We start from the raw sequence: 16,504 nt of genomic DNA, 5'->3' as shown, positions 1-16,504 counted from the left end.
TTTTGGCATTACCTATGCAGCTACTGAATGGAGGTTGTTCATTGATTTTTCAATATCAAGTCTCACGATTAATTTATAATGCTATTATGTATAAAACTTATCAATATAATTGGGGCTGTGCAAAGAAAACTAGGGAGCACTCGGTGCGAATCAAGCCCGGGATGACGTCATGGTTTGTAGTGGAGCGGCAGCTATCAACGTCCACCAGCAAGTGGCACCAATCCCAAGCTCGCGGTTAAAACTTCCGGCCGCATTGCCCGAATTTTGGACGTGGTTCAGCCGGCAGCATGTACAGTATAACAACTCCCGGCCAAGGTCGCTGACCCGACAGACGACCCGCGCCTTGCACACTAACGCTATCTGTTGACTCCGCGGCCAACTATATGCATGTGGCTTACAGGGTTTTGGTCTTACTTTCCTGTCTTTCTTATTATAGTCTTTGGCCTGTCATCATCCTTGTGTACATCGGGGGGTGAAGCTCCTTCCCTCCTCAGTCCTCAAGCTGTGCCCCCTGGTTAGGTTACGTTGGTTTTTTGTGATTTTTTGTCTTTTTTTACACAGAAAAAGGGATAAGTTAGGTTATATTTCTTTCGGTATTAGAAATATCATGGAACAAAAATGTCTGAGAGGTGTCTAAACCTGTGGTGTCAAACTGAAAACCTTTTGAGGGCCAATTCTTATTTTAGTTACCCTCTTCAGGGCCAACACAAGTGCTATGTCACATATTTGCAGGATTGAAGTTTACAGCTTCACACATTGCCTTACCTGGCTTACCAGGAATACCTCATATGAGTTTGTAAAATTCATTTTACTAAATAAACATGATTATATCTATTTCTATCATAATTTCACGGGATGATAAATTTTACCGTCATCCCGCTGGCCACACCTGACCATCCTAAGGGCCACATTTGGCCCACTGGCCATGAGTTTAACACCCCTGGTCTAAACATTCAGGAAAAACATATTTATAACACCGAGAGATAGAACGATGCACTAATATAAAAAGACCCCAAAGTGATGTCTCTGTGTGCTTTGTACATGAAGAAATTATTTATTTACCATAAATATTCCTCTGAAAAATCTGCCTTTGTCTGTGCATCTTGTCGTCTGCTCTGTTTGTTTACAACCGACCCTCAGTCCAAGCTTACTCTCATGTCCACAAAAAATTTTATATTACACCACAACACTTCAACACAGATGTCAAAATAAGTAGCTACTTTTTGTTTAATATGGCGGCAGAACCGAAGGGCAGAGCCCCTTGGCTAAGAAGTTAGGTAAGGTTAGATTGGTTTCTTTGGTTGGTTAGGTCAGGTTCTATTAGGTTCAAGTAAATGTTTCCTCTTCTAAGATACTTACTGTAATGATATGTAGTGTATATTTTGCTGTGACTGGCCAAGTTCCTACTAACGCTGTTTTACCGTAAGTGCGTTCTGATCGATTAGTCGTCCATTACCGGCGAACAACTTGAGATTGTATTTCTCCCACAAATAATAAGCATAATATTTGTGGATAGGGCATAAAAATTTTATTTTAATGTGTAAAGCAAAAAAGAAATATACACAGGAGAATGTATTACTGTATGAATAAATTATGTATTTTTATATACTGTACTGTACAGTACTGCAGTCACATCTCCCTTAAGTCTTCCTCTCTCCTTCATAGCATGCACCTCAGGAGTATTCTTTCTCTTTACTCAACTTTTATTTCTTATATGTACTCTCAGTATGTTCATAGAACCATAGCAAACCTTGATCAGACTTCCACATCTTCATTTTTCTTTATTTCTTATTCTCTCCGTACTCTTTATCTAGTATATCACAAATACAGTATGCACATATTTTTTATTTATTTATTTTATTTTTTTTTTTTTTCCTGTAATATACTTCTTCCTCATCATCCAGAATCCGAGCTTCTCACTTGCAGAGTACAGCTGGTTCAGCAATTTTTTTGTCTATGCAATACAGTAGGATTCATGCTGTCCTTTTTTCTTTCTTTTTTCAGAACATCAAAGTACTGAGTCTCTCACACCATGGGTACATTTGAAGACAAACAAGCAACTAACTGCTTCATCTGTTGCAAGAATCTTGAGATAAATGATGCAGCATCATACAGCAGCAATGATGTACTCACGTACACAAAGGTATGCGTGCGTGCATGTGTGTTTTAAGTAGAAAAGTATCCTGCATTTAGATAATTATTTCAATGCAATAACATAATACATCCATTTTAACCATGTTTATTCTCCTTGTGTTGCTTATGAGCCATAGGGTTTGTATTCCTTATTCACCTTACCACCACCCACGTCAGTACTCCCACACTACTCATCAACTACAGGGCTCTAGTACAGTACAGTGTTTGGAATGACTAGATGTTTGCACTTCTTGAACGTCATAAGACTCTACATGAATGAACTTGCATGATGTAGGAAGTTAATTAAAAGGTGTTATAAATGTATATACTCTATAAACTGTAGTAGTATACCCTGTATTTGTGTACATTCAGATAACTATATTCTTCTCAACTTTGGCAGATGACAGTTATAAATTGCATCAAAAAAGCCTTAAGGAGTTGCCAACTGAAACAACAGAATAAAGGCCAGTGGATACTGTTGCTGTGTTTGGAGTGTGACAAGATTATTAAAGATCTTGATCATTTTCACCACCAATACACCAAAACTCAAGAAAAGCTACAACTTGTGTATACTGAGGCCCACTCTCATTGCCATGTAGGTGGAAAGTTTTATCTTAAGAGGAAGTTAATTGTTAATATTTTCCAACAAAGGTACAAAAGGTCAATTTGATTATGGTGCATAGGACACTTTATGGTTCATACCCATTAGGAGGTGATTTGTGACTGTACACCCAAGTTTAACCCAATGATATCATACTGTATACTGTACTGGGACTATGAGTAGTTTGTGAATTTGTAATGCTTCCTTATTACAAGCAAATCCCAAAAGGGGTCTTTAGAAGTATTAATTCATAATTTAAAGTAGGAAACAAGTAGTCACATATGCCATGTCAGAAGGCACACAGTATGACCTTTGTCTGGCTCTGCTGCAATGGATGTCCAAGTCAAGTAATTCAGTTGCAATCTAGACTTCCTTGTCTGGCTGGTTCCTCAGTAACTGGATTTCCTTCACCCCAGTCAGAACACAGAGATAAATGCTTTGCCTCTTGTTTTCAGTAATAGTGAAATCTTAGGCAGGTCCATTCAGTTCTCTGTGTTTAGAAGCTTATATAAGGCTTTCATCTTTGTTGGCATGATACTGCAATTGTCTAAATGTATTAATAACGTAACTAGGGCTCAGCCAGTGTGTTGTTTTAGGGGAACTGACATCACCCACTCCAGTCAAGGAGAAATCTGATTTCCCCAGTTAGTAATGTAATCCATTTTTGTAAATGGTACCAATATCTCATACTGTATCTTAACTGGCATTACAGGAAGTGCTGTTTTAGAAGAGGATGGAGCGGGGGGGGGTATTTAGTGTTTATTACTCTGGGATTATAGAGGCTTGTACATTATATCTTCTTTTGTGGGTTGATTATGTACTAGTCTATGTTCTAATGTTTAACATGGTAAAACACTTCAAAGGACCTACTAACTGGCTGGGTCAGGTCAGAATTAATTACAACAGTAGGATTTCTAGAGTTTCATTAATCATTTTTTTCATTGAAGCATAATATACAATACAATTTATCTCGAGACTCAAATGCATTCACTTGCACATTCACAGTGAAATTTATTGCTTAGTATAAATTGTTTAACTTTCTAGTACTTGTACAGTATTTGTTTCAGAGTCTTCATAGCATGTTAAATATTACTACCATACAGGGTATTTTTACTTTCATTAAGTTATCTTATAGTACATGTATCCTAATTATCCTTCTCAACTGGGGTCTTGCCAAATAACAGTTGGAGTCTTATTCTCTCCACTTCCTAAACTCAAACTGGCTTTGTATAACATAGGTTGCCCAGGATGTTCATTATCATCAGACGATTGGTGACTCCTTGTGTCCACCATGTTGGAAAAGAAAAGTGTTCTGCATATGATAAATTTGCTTCATATGAATAAAATGCTCTTATATTAATTTCTTTCAGATTGAAGACAATTTTGAATTCTTAGAGGATGCAGAAAAGTCACACCAGGGTCAGTACAATGATGCAGAAACAAGATTCCTCCAAAAATTATCAGAGAGATGCAGTTCAAAAAGGATTATCAAGAGTAACCCTCGATATACTGAGATGCCTCAGTCCAGTACTTCTTATAATACTGTTACATGCTCACTCTGTGGTCAGGAGTATCTGACCAAGGCAGGTTTAAAGGCACATATGGAAGGAATCCATGCTAATAAGAAATTCAAAAAGGGTCGTGGTAGACCTCGAAAGTTTGAGAAGAATGAAAATTCTACTATATTCCCTGTCATCAAAGCAATGTCAAAGGATGAAATGGTTATGGTAGCTGAATGCAAAGATGCTCATGACATTTCTCTTTCAAAGGAAAAAGAATGTGGTACAGTTGATGGTGCACAGAAATGTTCTGTTGTTCCTGGCACTCACACCCCAGGGACTGAATCTTCTTCCTTTGGAATGGCCTGCCAGGTTCTGTCAAGTAATAATTATGGTACACATGTTGATAAAGCTGTAAAAGTAGAGCAGAAAGAGGTCTTAATGACTGGAGAAAATGAAAAAAAATATGGTAATTTAGAAGCTGATGAACTAATTCTAGGTGCTAATACAGAGGATTATTTGATCACTTCATCAGAGTGTGATAATTTGAAAATAACAGAGGGCTTAATAAAACAGTCATTTTCAAATGTTGAAAAAGAAAAGAAACTTCCAAGGTCCAGTGATGCAAGTAAAAAGTACATGTGTCGAGAGAAGTGCCCAAAGTGTGACAAAGTCGTCATTGGTCGCACAAAACTACGAAGGCATATGTTGATGCACTCGACGTCTTATGAGCAAAAGGTAGGTACAGGTCACTCTTGTATGTATTGTATTCTTTTTATTGTTATGCAAGATCCTCTCTGACTTTTGTGTTGTATTTGCTTACATTAACAGCTTGTCATAGTACAGTACTATATTCAGCAAACATGGCCTTGAACGAACTCATAGGGTTGACGAAGGGTGGGCGGAGTAAAGGTGAGATAAGGGGGGCTGTCCACTTCAACACTTCTGCCTGCTAAAGGACACCACAGTCACACCAGAGGTGGAAGGAGTGGAAGAATATCTGCTAGTGGGGAGAGTGGGACTGGAAGTTGACGATGCAGGAGTTGTCCATAGTTTGAAGAAAGACCAAGACCTTTCCTGATCTTCATAGGCCCTCTCCATGTTCATAAAGCTTTACTCCCTCCAGCTTTCTCTCAAGAAACACAGACTATCGCTTTTCTTTTCATTTTTTGGTGTAGTACAGGTAGCCAAATACTCAACAGAGTGCTTGGATACCTTGGAGAAGAGAATAATGAAAGGAGGGCACAAATACAGATGGATAAACAATAAGCCCTTCTTACATGATGAATGGCAAAATGAAAGACAGGCTGGGGGTTAGATGCAGGAGGGAGGGTAGCTTGTTATGGTCAGTCATAGCTATTTGAAATCACCTGGAGAAGCACAAGTTGATCAATGACTCCCAACATGGTTTCACAAGCGGGCATTCATGTCTAACTAATCTATTAACACTCTTTTCAGCTGTTTTCGAATAAGTGGACGATGGGCTCGGCTACGACGTGGTATATATTTCTTTAGCAAAGCCTTCGACAGAGTCCCTCACGAAAGACTAATAAGAAAAGTGGAGGTTCATGGCATTGGAGGAGATATTCTAAAATGGATTAGGGCGTGGTTACAGGACAGGAAACAGCGAGTGAGCATTAATGGCAGTAAATCCGATTGGAGTAACGTCATGAGTAGAGTTCCCAAGGACCATTATTATTTATTATATATATATAAACGACATAGATATCGGCGTAGACAGCAACATAAGTAAATTTGCTGCTGACACTAAAATAGGGCAAGTAATTAAATCTGAAGAGAACTCCACAAAACTACAGGAAGACCCAAACAAATTTTTCGAATGGTCTGAAAAATGGCAAATGAAATTCAATGTGGACAAATATAAAGTACTTAGTCTAGTAGATATAAACAGAGAAACCAAATACGAGATGAACAATGATGTTATAGAGAAATCCAACTGAAAGAAAGATTTAGGAGTAATGATAAGTTGGAATCTTAAACCAAGAAAACAATGTGTATTTGCTTGAAACAAGGCTAACAAAGTACTTGGGTTCATACAAAGGAGTGTAAGTTAAAACACTAGCGAGGTCATTCTAAAACTATATCTTGCGCTTGTGAAACCTCACTTGGATTACACAGTTCAATTCTGGTCACCGTGCTACAGAATGGATATTGAATCCCTAGAAAGAATTCAGAGGAGAATGACAAGACTAATCCTGGGCATTAGGAACCTTGAGTTCAGAGACAGGTTAAAGCATCTTAATTTGCACTCCCTTGAGAGACATAGAGTGAGGGGCGATATGATTGAGGTTTATAAATGGAAGTCGGGGCTAAACAAAGGGGACATTACAAAGGTACTCAAACTATCCAACCAGGAGTTAACTTGTAACAATGGTTTTAAATTAGACAAATTTAGATTTAGGCTCGAAACCAGTAAACACTGGTTTGGAAATAGAGTAGTGGATGAGTGAAACAAGTTTAAAAACATCATCAATGACTCAAATACGCTGGATAGCTTCAAACATACGGTAGGTTGGATGGATATATGAGCGATAGGGGTTGGGTGTAAATGGGACTTCCCAGTTTGGGCCAGTAGGCCCGGTGCAGTTTCCTCTATTCTTATGCTCTTATATTATGTTCTTATATGATTGAGAATACAGTACATATCTGCGCATCCCTCCAAGATGGCTGCCCCAGCTGACTCTCGGGATACGTGATTTGAATTTTTGTTGGGGCCAAATCTCGTGTAAGTGAGGGTGGCGTTCATAAAATAAGAAATAGGTGTTAAAATCGGGTTATTCATTTAAGCAAATTTTCGTGGGTTTATTCTTTTTATATTTATTTTATTGGCTCAAATTTTTTACTACATATGTGGCAATAAAATTCTGTTATTCAATACTTCTTTCCAAATATGGTTAATAGGTTGATACTCATAAACTGCATTATGTCTTTAATTAGAACCTCCAAGTTTTGGGCTCAACCACAAAATAGGATGCTCATAGATTTTTTTTTTTTATATGAATCTTTAGTGATCAAAATTTCATTAACTTTTCAGGTGTGTGAAGTGTGTGGGCGTGTGCTCCACAATACTACTGCATACAAGGTACACATGCAGTGTCTTCATGGTGTTTTACCTGAGACCTCAACTCCACAAATCTTTCAGTCAGAAATTGATAAGAAGAAAAGTTGCCAGATATGTGGAAAAACTTATCGTGGAGCATCAGGGCTTTCATATCACCTAGCAGCCAAACACAATAAAGGTGAGAAGGAACACCTATGTTTAAGATTAGATTTTTATAATAGTACAGTGGTCCCTCGGTTAACGAACACCTCGGTTAACGAAATTTCGGTTAACGAATTACCTTCCATAAGAATACAGTATTCAATTCGGTTAACGAATTCCTTACGCATTCCTCTCAACATGTTTTCACTTGCTCACCAGCTGGAATATTAGTCCGCCAATACAGTATTCTGTTCTAGGGCTTAAATTCGTTCCCATTTGAGTAAATATCAAAAAGGTTGTACTATTCAATAATTTTTATATTAAAATTTGTAGTCATTTTAACAATTATTTAACAAAATTGAAGTATACAGGAAACTAGTTTTTAGTGCGCCAAACAGCCACTCAACTCACCAAACAGGCGTCAGTTTGTGTGTCTGCTCAGTGGAGGTAACATCTTACTTGAGACTCTTGAACATAAACTATTTTTACATTTTTACAGTACAATTATTGGTCATTCTGAAATTTATTTTACATATTGACAATATATAGTGCAGTGCAATGTTGATTTAAAGAAAATAATCTTGAATTACACCAAGTGAACTTAAAATTTTATGGGTGAAATGACGGCATGAAGCATGGGGTGATGTCTCTTACACCCCCACTTCCTTCTCTTCTCCCTTCTCCTCCACCCCCACTTCTAATTCCCATCATCATCAACCAGGAGCCTTCTACATACACACCTCAAAGTAAGTGTACTTTACTGCATTTATTTTTACTTTGTATGTAATTTTCGGTGAGCTGGAACCAATTACCCAAAATCCCATTGAAACAATGGTTTTGGTTTACGAAATTTTCGGTTAACGAATGATCTTCTGGAACGAATTGTGTTTGTTAACCGAGGGACCACTGTATTTGCACATTTCAGGTCGCGTAAGTACTGTACAGTCAGTAGTTTAATGAGGGAAAAGGAAGGCCAAGTGTCTTTTGAACCATTTAATATCAATCAACTATTATCCAAGACCAGACAGATAAATTATAAGAATTGTAATAAATTTAGGCATGAAAGGGATTGTGCCTTAATCTTTTATTAACTTGAACTCTATTGATGACTCATATACAAAAAACCAGTACCTGTGTAGATAGAGACGGACCTCACAATATAGAACTTGCTCTGCCCACCACTTGAGGATGCCAGTCATGTACAGTTTGTTTGTTTGGTCGCTGTAAACTGAGGCTCCTCTGGACAAACATCTATGATTCATTTGCACTTAATGCTTCTCACTGTTGTCTTGTGTTGAACCAAATTAAGTCATGATAGCAGATGGACAGAATTCGTCTTGTGATACTGCATGCAAAAATTGTCTTTGAAATGGATCGGAACACAGCGGTAGCTAGATGATTTGCCAGTGAGGATTTGGGGATTAATTGACGTGATTTGTTGATGGTGTGCACATGACCAACAGTAGTCTCAAGCACTCAGAAGTGAAAGTGAGAAACAGTATCATGTGGATATACTGATTCAAGTTCACCAGCTGACTGACTGTCTCAGCTACTCTGCTGCATGATTTTGTGATATGGAAACTGCATTTACATGGAGAGACCTTCAAGAAGAAAAAGACTTTTTTTTCTTTCATCATGTTAGTGCAAATCATGGGTATATTATAAAAATTATTTTATTAATATTAGTACAGGTTGTACCTCTCTAGTCTGGCATTCTGTGGTCCGGAAACTCCCGTGGTCCGGATCAATTTTAGTTTGCCCATGGAGAAAATTAATTTGAGTATGGTACTTTCGATGTTTGGCTAAATTTTGCCTTATTTACCCTACTTTTTTGGGGAAGTACTACCTCTAATAAAGCAACATCCTAATAAAGCAACAAAAATAACACATAAAGTTGAATAAAAACTAAAAACAACACAGAAAAGTTCTTATGTTCTACAGCTTCAGCTAGAGTTGAACATACGTCATCCTAGTAAAAACACACACAACAACATTGGCTGTCCTTATGTTTTCAACTTACCACCACTGGTGGGTAGAATTTTTTTTTTATTCAGAAACATTAATTAAAATATATATGAACAGTAAATAAGTGCTGCTTTCATATTCTTATGTAGAGTGTTGACGATATGTTTTCACGTGTGCGCACTTATATATATATGCGATCTCTCTTTTTTCTTTACCATTATGGTTAGCTACTTATATTGTTCCATTTATTAACATTAAATAACATTACTTCAAACAACCATATTAATTTTTTACACTAATTTTACAACAGCTACAACCAGTATCTTATTTTCTTCAGTTTTATATGAAGAACCAGTCAGTCACTGGTTTTGTAATCAACGAAAACAATGACGTCTCGTCTCTTCGTGTGTTTTAATATTCTATGTATTATTAATGAATTGTATTGTTCATTTTGCACACATAAAAATTAATTAAATCAAAAAGACATTCAGTAATAGACAATAATGAATCTTTTGTACATAAGAGAAATGACGCTGTTTACATGATTTGTGTACGTCTGAACCTTGGCGGGCTGCTCAAACCCGTCGAAATTTGAGTTTCCGTCTTCAAAATTTTAAATTGCGTGGTGGTTTTTTTGTGTGTCCAAATAAAAATCCTTGAATTAAAAACTCCCAAAATTTGAGAACCTACTGTACAACATTTAACCCTTCAATAAGTCTTCAAAGAGACCACGAAGCAGTGAAAGTAGCGCTAGTGCTTCCAAGCGTAAGCACAAGTCACTATCTATCCAGGAAAAGGGTGAATTTCCATGGTCCTGAAATTTCCATGGTCCAGCACCGGTCAGGTCCCGAGGATGCCGTACTAGAGAGGTACAACCTGTAATAATACTGTATAATATAATAGTGATTATATTAATATTAATAATAATACTGTATAATAATGATTATATTAATGTTAATAATAATAAAGGACCATAAATAAATACTATTAAAAAAATGAAAAAAGATCAGTAGTGAGAAATGATATACCGTATATACAGTGACCCCCTCGTTTAACGAACACCTCGGTTAACGAACTGCCTTCCATAAGGATCTTCAATTCGGTTAACGAAAAAAAATTCGGTTAATGAAGTTCTTACAAACCGACCTCAACATGTTTTCGCTTGCACTGACCGGGCAACCAGCTTTAGTATCAGTCCGCCAATACATTAATCGGTTCTAGGGCTTAAATTCCTTACTATTTTAGTAAATATCAAGAAGTTTATACTATTCAATAATTTTAAAAGTTTAATATTCAATTTTTTAGTCATTTTAACAATTATTGAACATAATTGAAGGTAAAGTGACTAGTTTAATGCGCGGCATCCAGCCTCTTAACACAGCAAACAGGAGTTAGTCTCTCTCTGTTTTCACTGGAGGTAACATCTTGCTTGAGACTCTCTTCAACTAAACGCTTTTTTCTGTGTTTCCAAGCAAATTATTGGTCATTTTGAAATATATTTTACATATTGACAATATATAATGCAGTGCCGTGTTGATATAAAGAAAATAATCTTGAAATACACCAAGAGAACTAAAATTTTATGGATGAAATGGTGCCATGGGGTGACTTCTCTTCCACCCCAATGCCTTCTCTTCTCCCTTCTCCTCCACCCCCATTCTAATTCCCATCATCATCATCATCATCATCCAGGAGCCTTCTACATACACACCTCAAAGTAAGTGAACTTTTCTACCATTTTTGTTGAATTTAGGAAATTTTCGGTGAGCTGGAACCAATTACCCAAAACCCATTGAAACAATGGTTTCGGTTAACGAACGACCTTCTGGAACGGATTGAGTTCGTTATTGGAGGGGTCACTGTACTCGTCTATAACCCCCCCCTCGTTTATAGTTCGACCCACGTTTTTGAGGGTAATGGAACAACAAAACCTTCACTAAAAACGCTCTACGTCCTATAAACTGAGGCTCACCGTGCATGAAACACTAGTGCCAAAGGCAAATTGTTTACCATTTATTATTACGACACTACACTGAAACGCGGGTAGTTTCAACAAAAATATTGTATATTTCCATTCAAGTATTTATTCAAGTCGATTAGGAGGGAATATTATTGTAATACAACAGTTTTTAACTAAACCATTCGAAAAGCGATTACGGTAACATCTTTTGAACGAAAGAAAGCGAAAGTCATTGTTTTCGTCACGATTTTACCCACTTTCCACTGTAATACGTATGTAATTTCAGCAAAAATATTACATTTCCGTGAATGTATTATATCAAGCACAGTATGAATAAAATATCATTGTAATATAACAGAATTTTAACCGAAAATACTTAAAAAAACGAGTAACATCTCATGAACAGAAGCTTAGGTAAAGTCTTTTGTTTTCGTCATGTATTTTATCCTATTTTACATTGAAATACATCACGTTTCAGCAAAACTACTATTTATTTCCGAGAATATATTCATTCAGGCACAGTTTAGGTAAAATATACGTGTGATGTAATAGTTTTTTAACTGAAAATGATTCGAAAAACACGTACCCTCTAGCCCTGTTCAAGGAGAGGACTGGGAGAAGCTGTTTGGTGCTGCAGACAATGACACGGAAAATGATTTTGATGGATTTTAATGAAAATATTCAGAAATATGGTATCGTAGTATTTATTCAAGTCAATTAGGATAGAATATTATCGTAATACAACAGTTTTTTAACTAAACCATTCGAAAAGCGATTACGGTAACATCTTTTGAACGAAAGAAAGCGAAAGTCATTGTTTTTGTCACGATTGCATCCCACTTTCCACTGTAATACGTACGTCATTTCTGCAAAAATATTACATTTCCGTGAATGCATTATATCAAGCACAGTATGAATAGAATACCATTGTAATATAACAATATTTTAACCAAAAACTATTAAAAAAACGAGTAACTTCTCTTGAACATCGGAAGGTTAGGTAAAATCTTTTGTTTTCGTCATGTATTTTATCCTATTTTACATTAAAATACATCACGTTTCAGCAAAACTACTATTTATTTCCGAGAATATATTCATTCAGGCACAGTTAAGGTAAAATATACATGTGATGTAACAGTTTTTTAACTGAAAACGATTCGAAAAACACGTGTACCGTCTAGCTGATACAGCTGGTGGTGCGTCATGCATCATGCGTCGTTGTAAACAATAGGAGGTTGAAGTAGATTACTGGGTATTATATTAAGTGTGAAATATCGAAAAGGTTTTTAATACCGGTATGTTTTGTAGATCAATGAGAACTGTGATACTGTATATGATATGATAAGTTAGCCTGTGCTAAGAACTTCAACATAGACTACTGAAAGCACGTTGTAAGGTAATTTAGCCTATTGTAAGTTGGTGAGCTTCATTTACTGAAGGAACTGCACAACTTTTCATTACTAATTGGTACATATTTTACGTTTCCATTGTTTACTGGCAGTAAATGGTAAATATTTTTCATGTCTGAATCTAAAAGTTGCTCCTCGCCCTTCCCATCATGCACGGGTTCAACCTAACAAAACTATTACGCATGTATAGGACGACCCCCAATTTTTTGCCTAAAAATTTGGTCTTAAAAACTCGAACTATACACGAGTATATACAGTATGTATGTTGTGTTGTCAAAGTAAGAGAAACAATTGAGACCCTGCAATTGTGTAAATGATACAGAAAGTCAGATCAGCAACCTGGGACTTCATCACAATTTTTGTGATGCCATATGGCAGCAGGGTCTACCATTAGACAACACATAATGCTTCCAATATCTTCCCAGGCGGTAGTACCTCCCTGTTTGGTAGCTGCCTACTACCTACTCCTCTTAAATGATGTTAATGATGATGTTAATCCTTTTGGTTTGGGTTTTGCCATCCAGATGAAGTTATGGGAGAGCTCAAAAGGGAAAGTATTGTAAAATTTTTAAAAGAATTCAAGAATTTGGTACAGTAGTCAAATTAACTTTATTCTTCTCACAGGACCTCGCTACCCATGTGACAAGTGTCCCCGGGTGTTTCCCCACAGTCGGAATCTTTCATCTCATAAGGCACAAGTAAGTTTGTTAATTGAAATTGCTTTTTAGTACAGCATGCCCTTCAAATTCGCGGGGGTTAGGTTCTCAAAATGGCCGCGAATAGCCTGTGGATAGCAATCCTAATCCCACCTGTCTCCCTGGGATTTCCTTTGAGGATGGCTGAAGTGAAGGTTGAAATTGCAAACCTTATTATAGGTGCAATCACTCTGGTAAAAAGATTGAGTTGTAATGTATAGTGTCATGTTTTGTAACATTCTTATGGCTTCAGAAAACTGACCTCTTAATATCTTGATTTGAGTTAAGTGTCACTAGGTAATGAGTGATCTGGGAAAACCTCAAAAAGCCAAAGTGGTCATATTCAAGAGTTGATGTTCACTGGTTCTAATATAAATTGGGTTTTTAGGATTAAACTTACTTATCATTCTCAAGCATGTGTTTAGCCAGTTTGCTACTTTTAGCTGGTGTTCATTTAAAAAAAAAAAAGTTAATTTCATTATATTCCAGGCTCATGGAAGTTACTCAATGATTTGTGAGTATTGTGGTCAGACATTTAAGCTTCAAACTCAATTAAATTCCCACATAAACTCCATTCATCGAGGAGTTACATCTTGGGCGTGCAAACTCTGCCCTTCCAAATTCGCCACCCATATTGAATATAGGTAAGGTAAAAGTTAATATTTATTGAATGGGTGGAACATATTGTTACTGTTAATTGAATTATATGTCATGTTTCCAAATTAAAGCTAGTACCTGTACAGATTGTACTTCTCTAGTCCGGCTACCTCGGGACCTGACCGATGCCGGACCATGGAAATTCACCATTTTCCTGGATAGATAGTGACTTGTGCTTACACTTGGAAGCACTAGCACCACTTTCACTGCTTCGTGGTCTCTTAGAAGACTTATTGAAAGGTTAAATGTTGTCCAGTAGGTTCTCAAATTTCGCGACTTTTTAATTCGGCATTTTTTATTTGGACAAAAAAAACACTACACAATTTAAAATTTTGATGGCGGGAACTTGAATTTCGACAGGTTTGAGCGGCCCGCCAACGTTCAGACGTACACAAATCGTGTAAACAGCATCATTTCTCTTATGTACAAAAGATTCATTATTATTTATTACTGAATGTCTTTTTGATTGAATTAATGTTTATGTGTGCAAAATGAACAATACAATTCATTAATAATACGTAGAATATTAAAACACACGAGGAAATGAGACGTCATTGTTTTCGTTGATTACAAAACCAGTGACTGATTGGTTCTACATATAAAACTGAAGAAAATAAGACCCTGGTTATAGCTGTAGTAAAATTAATGTAAAAAAATTAATATGGTTGCTTTAAGTAATGTTATTTAATGTTAATAAATGGAACAATGTAAATAACATTGATTATGTGTTAAAGGAATATCCTTCCTTCCTTAGGCTTTAGTAAGCCCCTTTATAATATTTATACTGTATATACTTGTCACACTTGCCAGATGCTTCTGGTGTCATTGTACAGGGGTACCTAGTGACAGCACCAGGATCCCGCTTCCTCTATCAAGGAATAAACAATTGAATGGAACAATATAAGTAGCTAACCATTAATGGTAAAGAAAAAAAGTGAGATCACGTATGTAAGTGCGCACACGTGAAAACATATCGTCAACACTCCACACTCATTTACTGTTCATATATATATTTTAATTAATGTTTCTGAATATAAAACAAAAATTCTACCCACCAGTGGTGGTAAAGTTGAAAACATAAGGACAGCCAATGTGTGTGTTTTTACCTGGATGACTAAGTTGCCAAGTCATCAGGTTCAACTCCAGCTGAAGCTGTAGAACATAAGAACTTTTCCTGTGTTGCTTTTAGTTTTTATTTAACTTTATCTGTGTTATTTTTGTTGGTTTATTAGGATGTTGCTATATTGCAGGTAGTAATTCGCCAAAAAAGAAGGGTAAATAAGGCAAAATTTAGCCAAACATTGAAAGTACCACTCAAATTAATTTTCTCCATGGGCAAACTAAAATCGTTACGGACCACAGAATGCTGGACTAGACAGGTACAACCTGTAGCAATGACTTACAGCCATGCTGCTGTTGTCTACAAAGTCTCACATTGGTTTCTTTTGGATTATGGCTGAAAATTTTTTGCTTTATTTTAAGATTTGTTAAGATCACCGATATAATTAATGTTCCTTTTTATCCACAGGATACATGTTAATAAGCACAAGAGGTTAACATATGAATGTGACATATGTGGAAAGCAATATTCTTGGCGAGAGGCACTGAAGAAGCACAAGCGTACAAAGCATGAATATTATATGTCTTCCATGTCATTTGATTGCTCTACTGTTACATCTTCAACACAGTCTGTCAATACTTCCCTGTGTGCCGAAGACAGACACGACATACCAGAGCTTCCAAAAGTAGATACTGAAGTATCAGTGGAGAAGATAGCAGTAGGATCAGTCTTACCATCAGGGGCATCTCCAGCAATCTCTCAAAATGAAAACCATAGTTTGCATGTTGACACTGATATGGCACCAGTCATCTTAGGAGCTAAACTAAAAGTTACTCAGAAGGGGATGGCCAGTGGGTCTGTCATGGCCTCGGTTGTATCCAGTGCTAACTCAGAAATTGTTGAAAAACAAATTAACTTTAACAGTCCTGCCCCTTCTTTAGTTTCAAGCACTAGATGTAAGTTACCTGAGAAATTAATAAATTCTAATCCTGTTATTCCATTGATATCAGAAACTCATTGTGAAAGTGATTATGACAGAGTAATTGATACCAAGGGTTTACCTCTGGTGATATCTGGCAAAGAGAATAATATTGAAGGGGTACTGCCGATGAATCCAGATATATCAGATGCAACTGGCAGATCAAGTGATGCAGTATTTACAGGTGCAGAGCCTCAGGACATTACAGGTGGTCATGTAGAAGAAGTAGTTATTGTGGAGACTGATGCTAGTGTAAATTATGACTACATTGTCTATCATGTATCTAGTTGATGTTATTATTAAAAGTAATTTGTAGCATAAAA

The 16,504-nt window shown here is 36.6% G+C and overlaps 1 protein-coding gene across 2 annotated transcripts; it reads left to right on the top strand.

Annotated features, from left to right (window-relative positions):
• Positions 1-416: 416 nt before the first annotated feature.
• On the top strand, positions 417-16,504 carry LOC121879031 (zinc finger protein 91-like). Of its 2 annotated transcripts, XM_042385512.1 has the most exons (8): positions 417-514; positions 2,005-2,143; positions 2,534-2,728; positions 4,105-4,971; positions 7,289-7,493; positions 13,415-13,488; positions 13,975-14,129; positions 15,671-16,504. In XM_042385512.1, exons 2-8 carry the CDS (start codon positions 2,033-2,035, stop codon positions 16,470-16,472), a joined length of 2,409 nt encoding a protein of 802 aa, XP_042241446.1. In that variant the 5' UTR covers positions 417-514; positions 2,005-2,032; the 3' UTR covers positions 16,473-16,504. The 2 variants fall into 2 exon arrangements, with proteins under 2 accessions (XP_042241446.1, XP_042241447.1); XM_042385513.1 differs by lacking the exon at positions 2,534-2,728.

Source organism: Homarus americanus, unplaced genomic scaffold (assembly GCF_018991925.1).
Source record: "Homarus americanus isolate GMGI-L3 unplaced genomic scaffold, GMGI_Hamer_2.0 scaffold4060, whole genome shotgun sequence".
NCBI lineage: Eukaryota > Metazoa > Arthropoda > Malacostraca > Decapoda > Nephropidae > Homarus > Homarus americanus.
The sequence above is the reverse complement of the archived record's forward strand: the minus strand, read 5'-3'. Positions and strand labels throughout refer to the sequence as shown.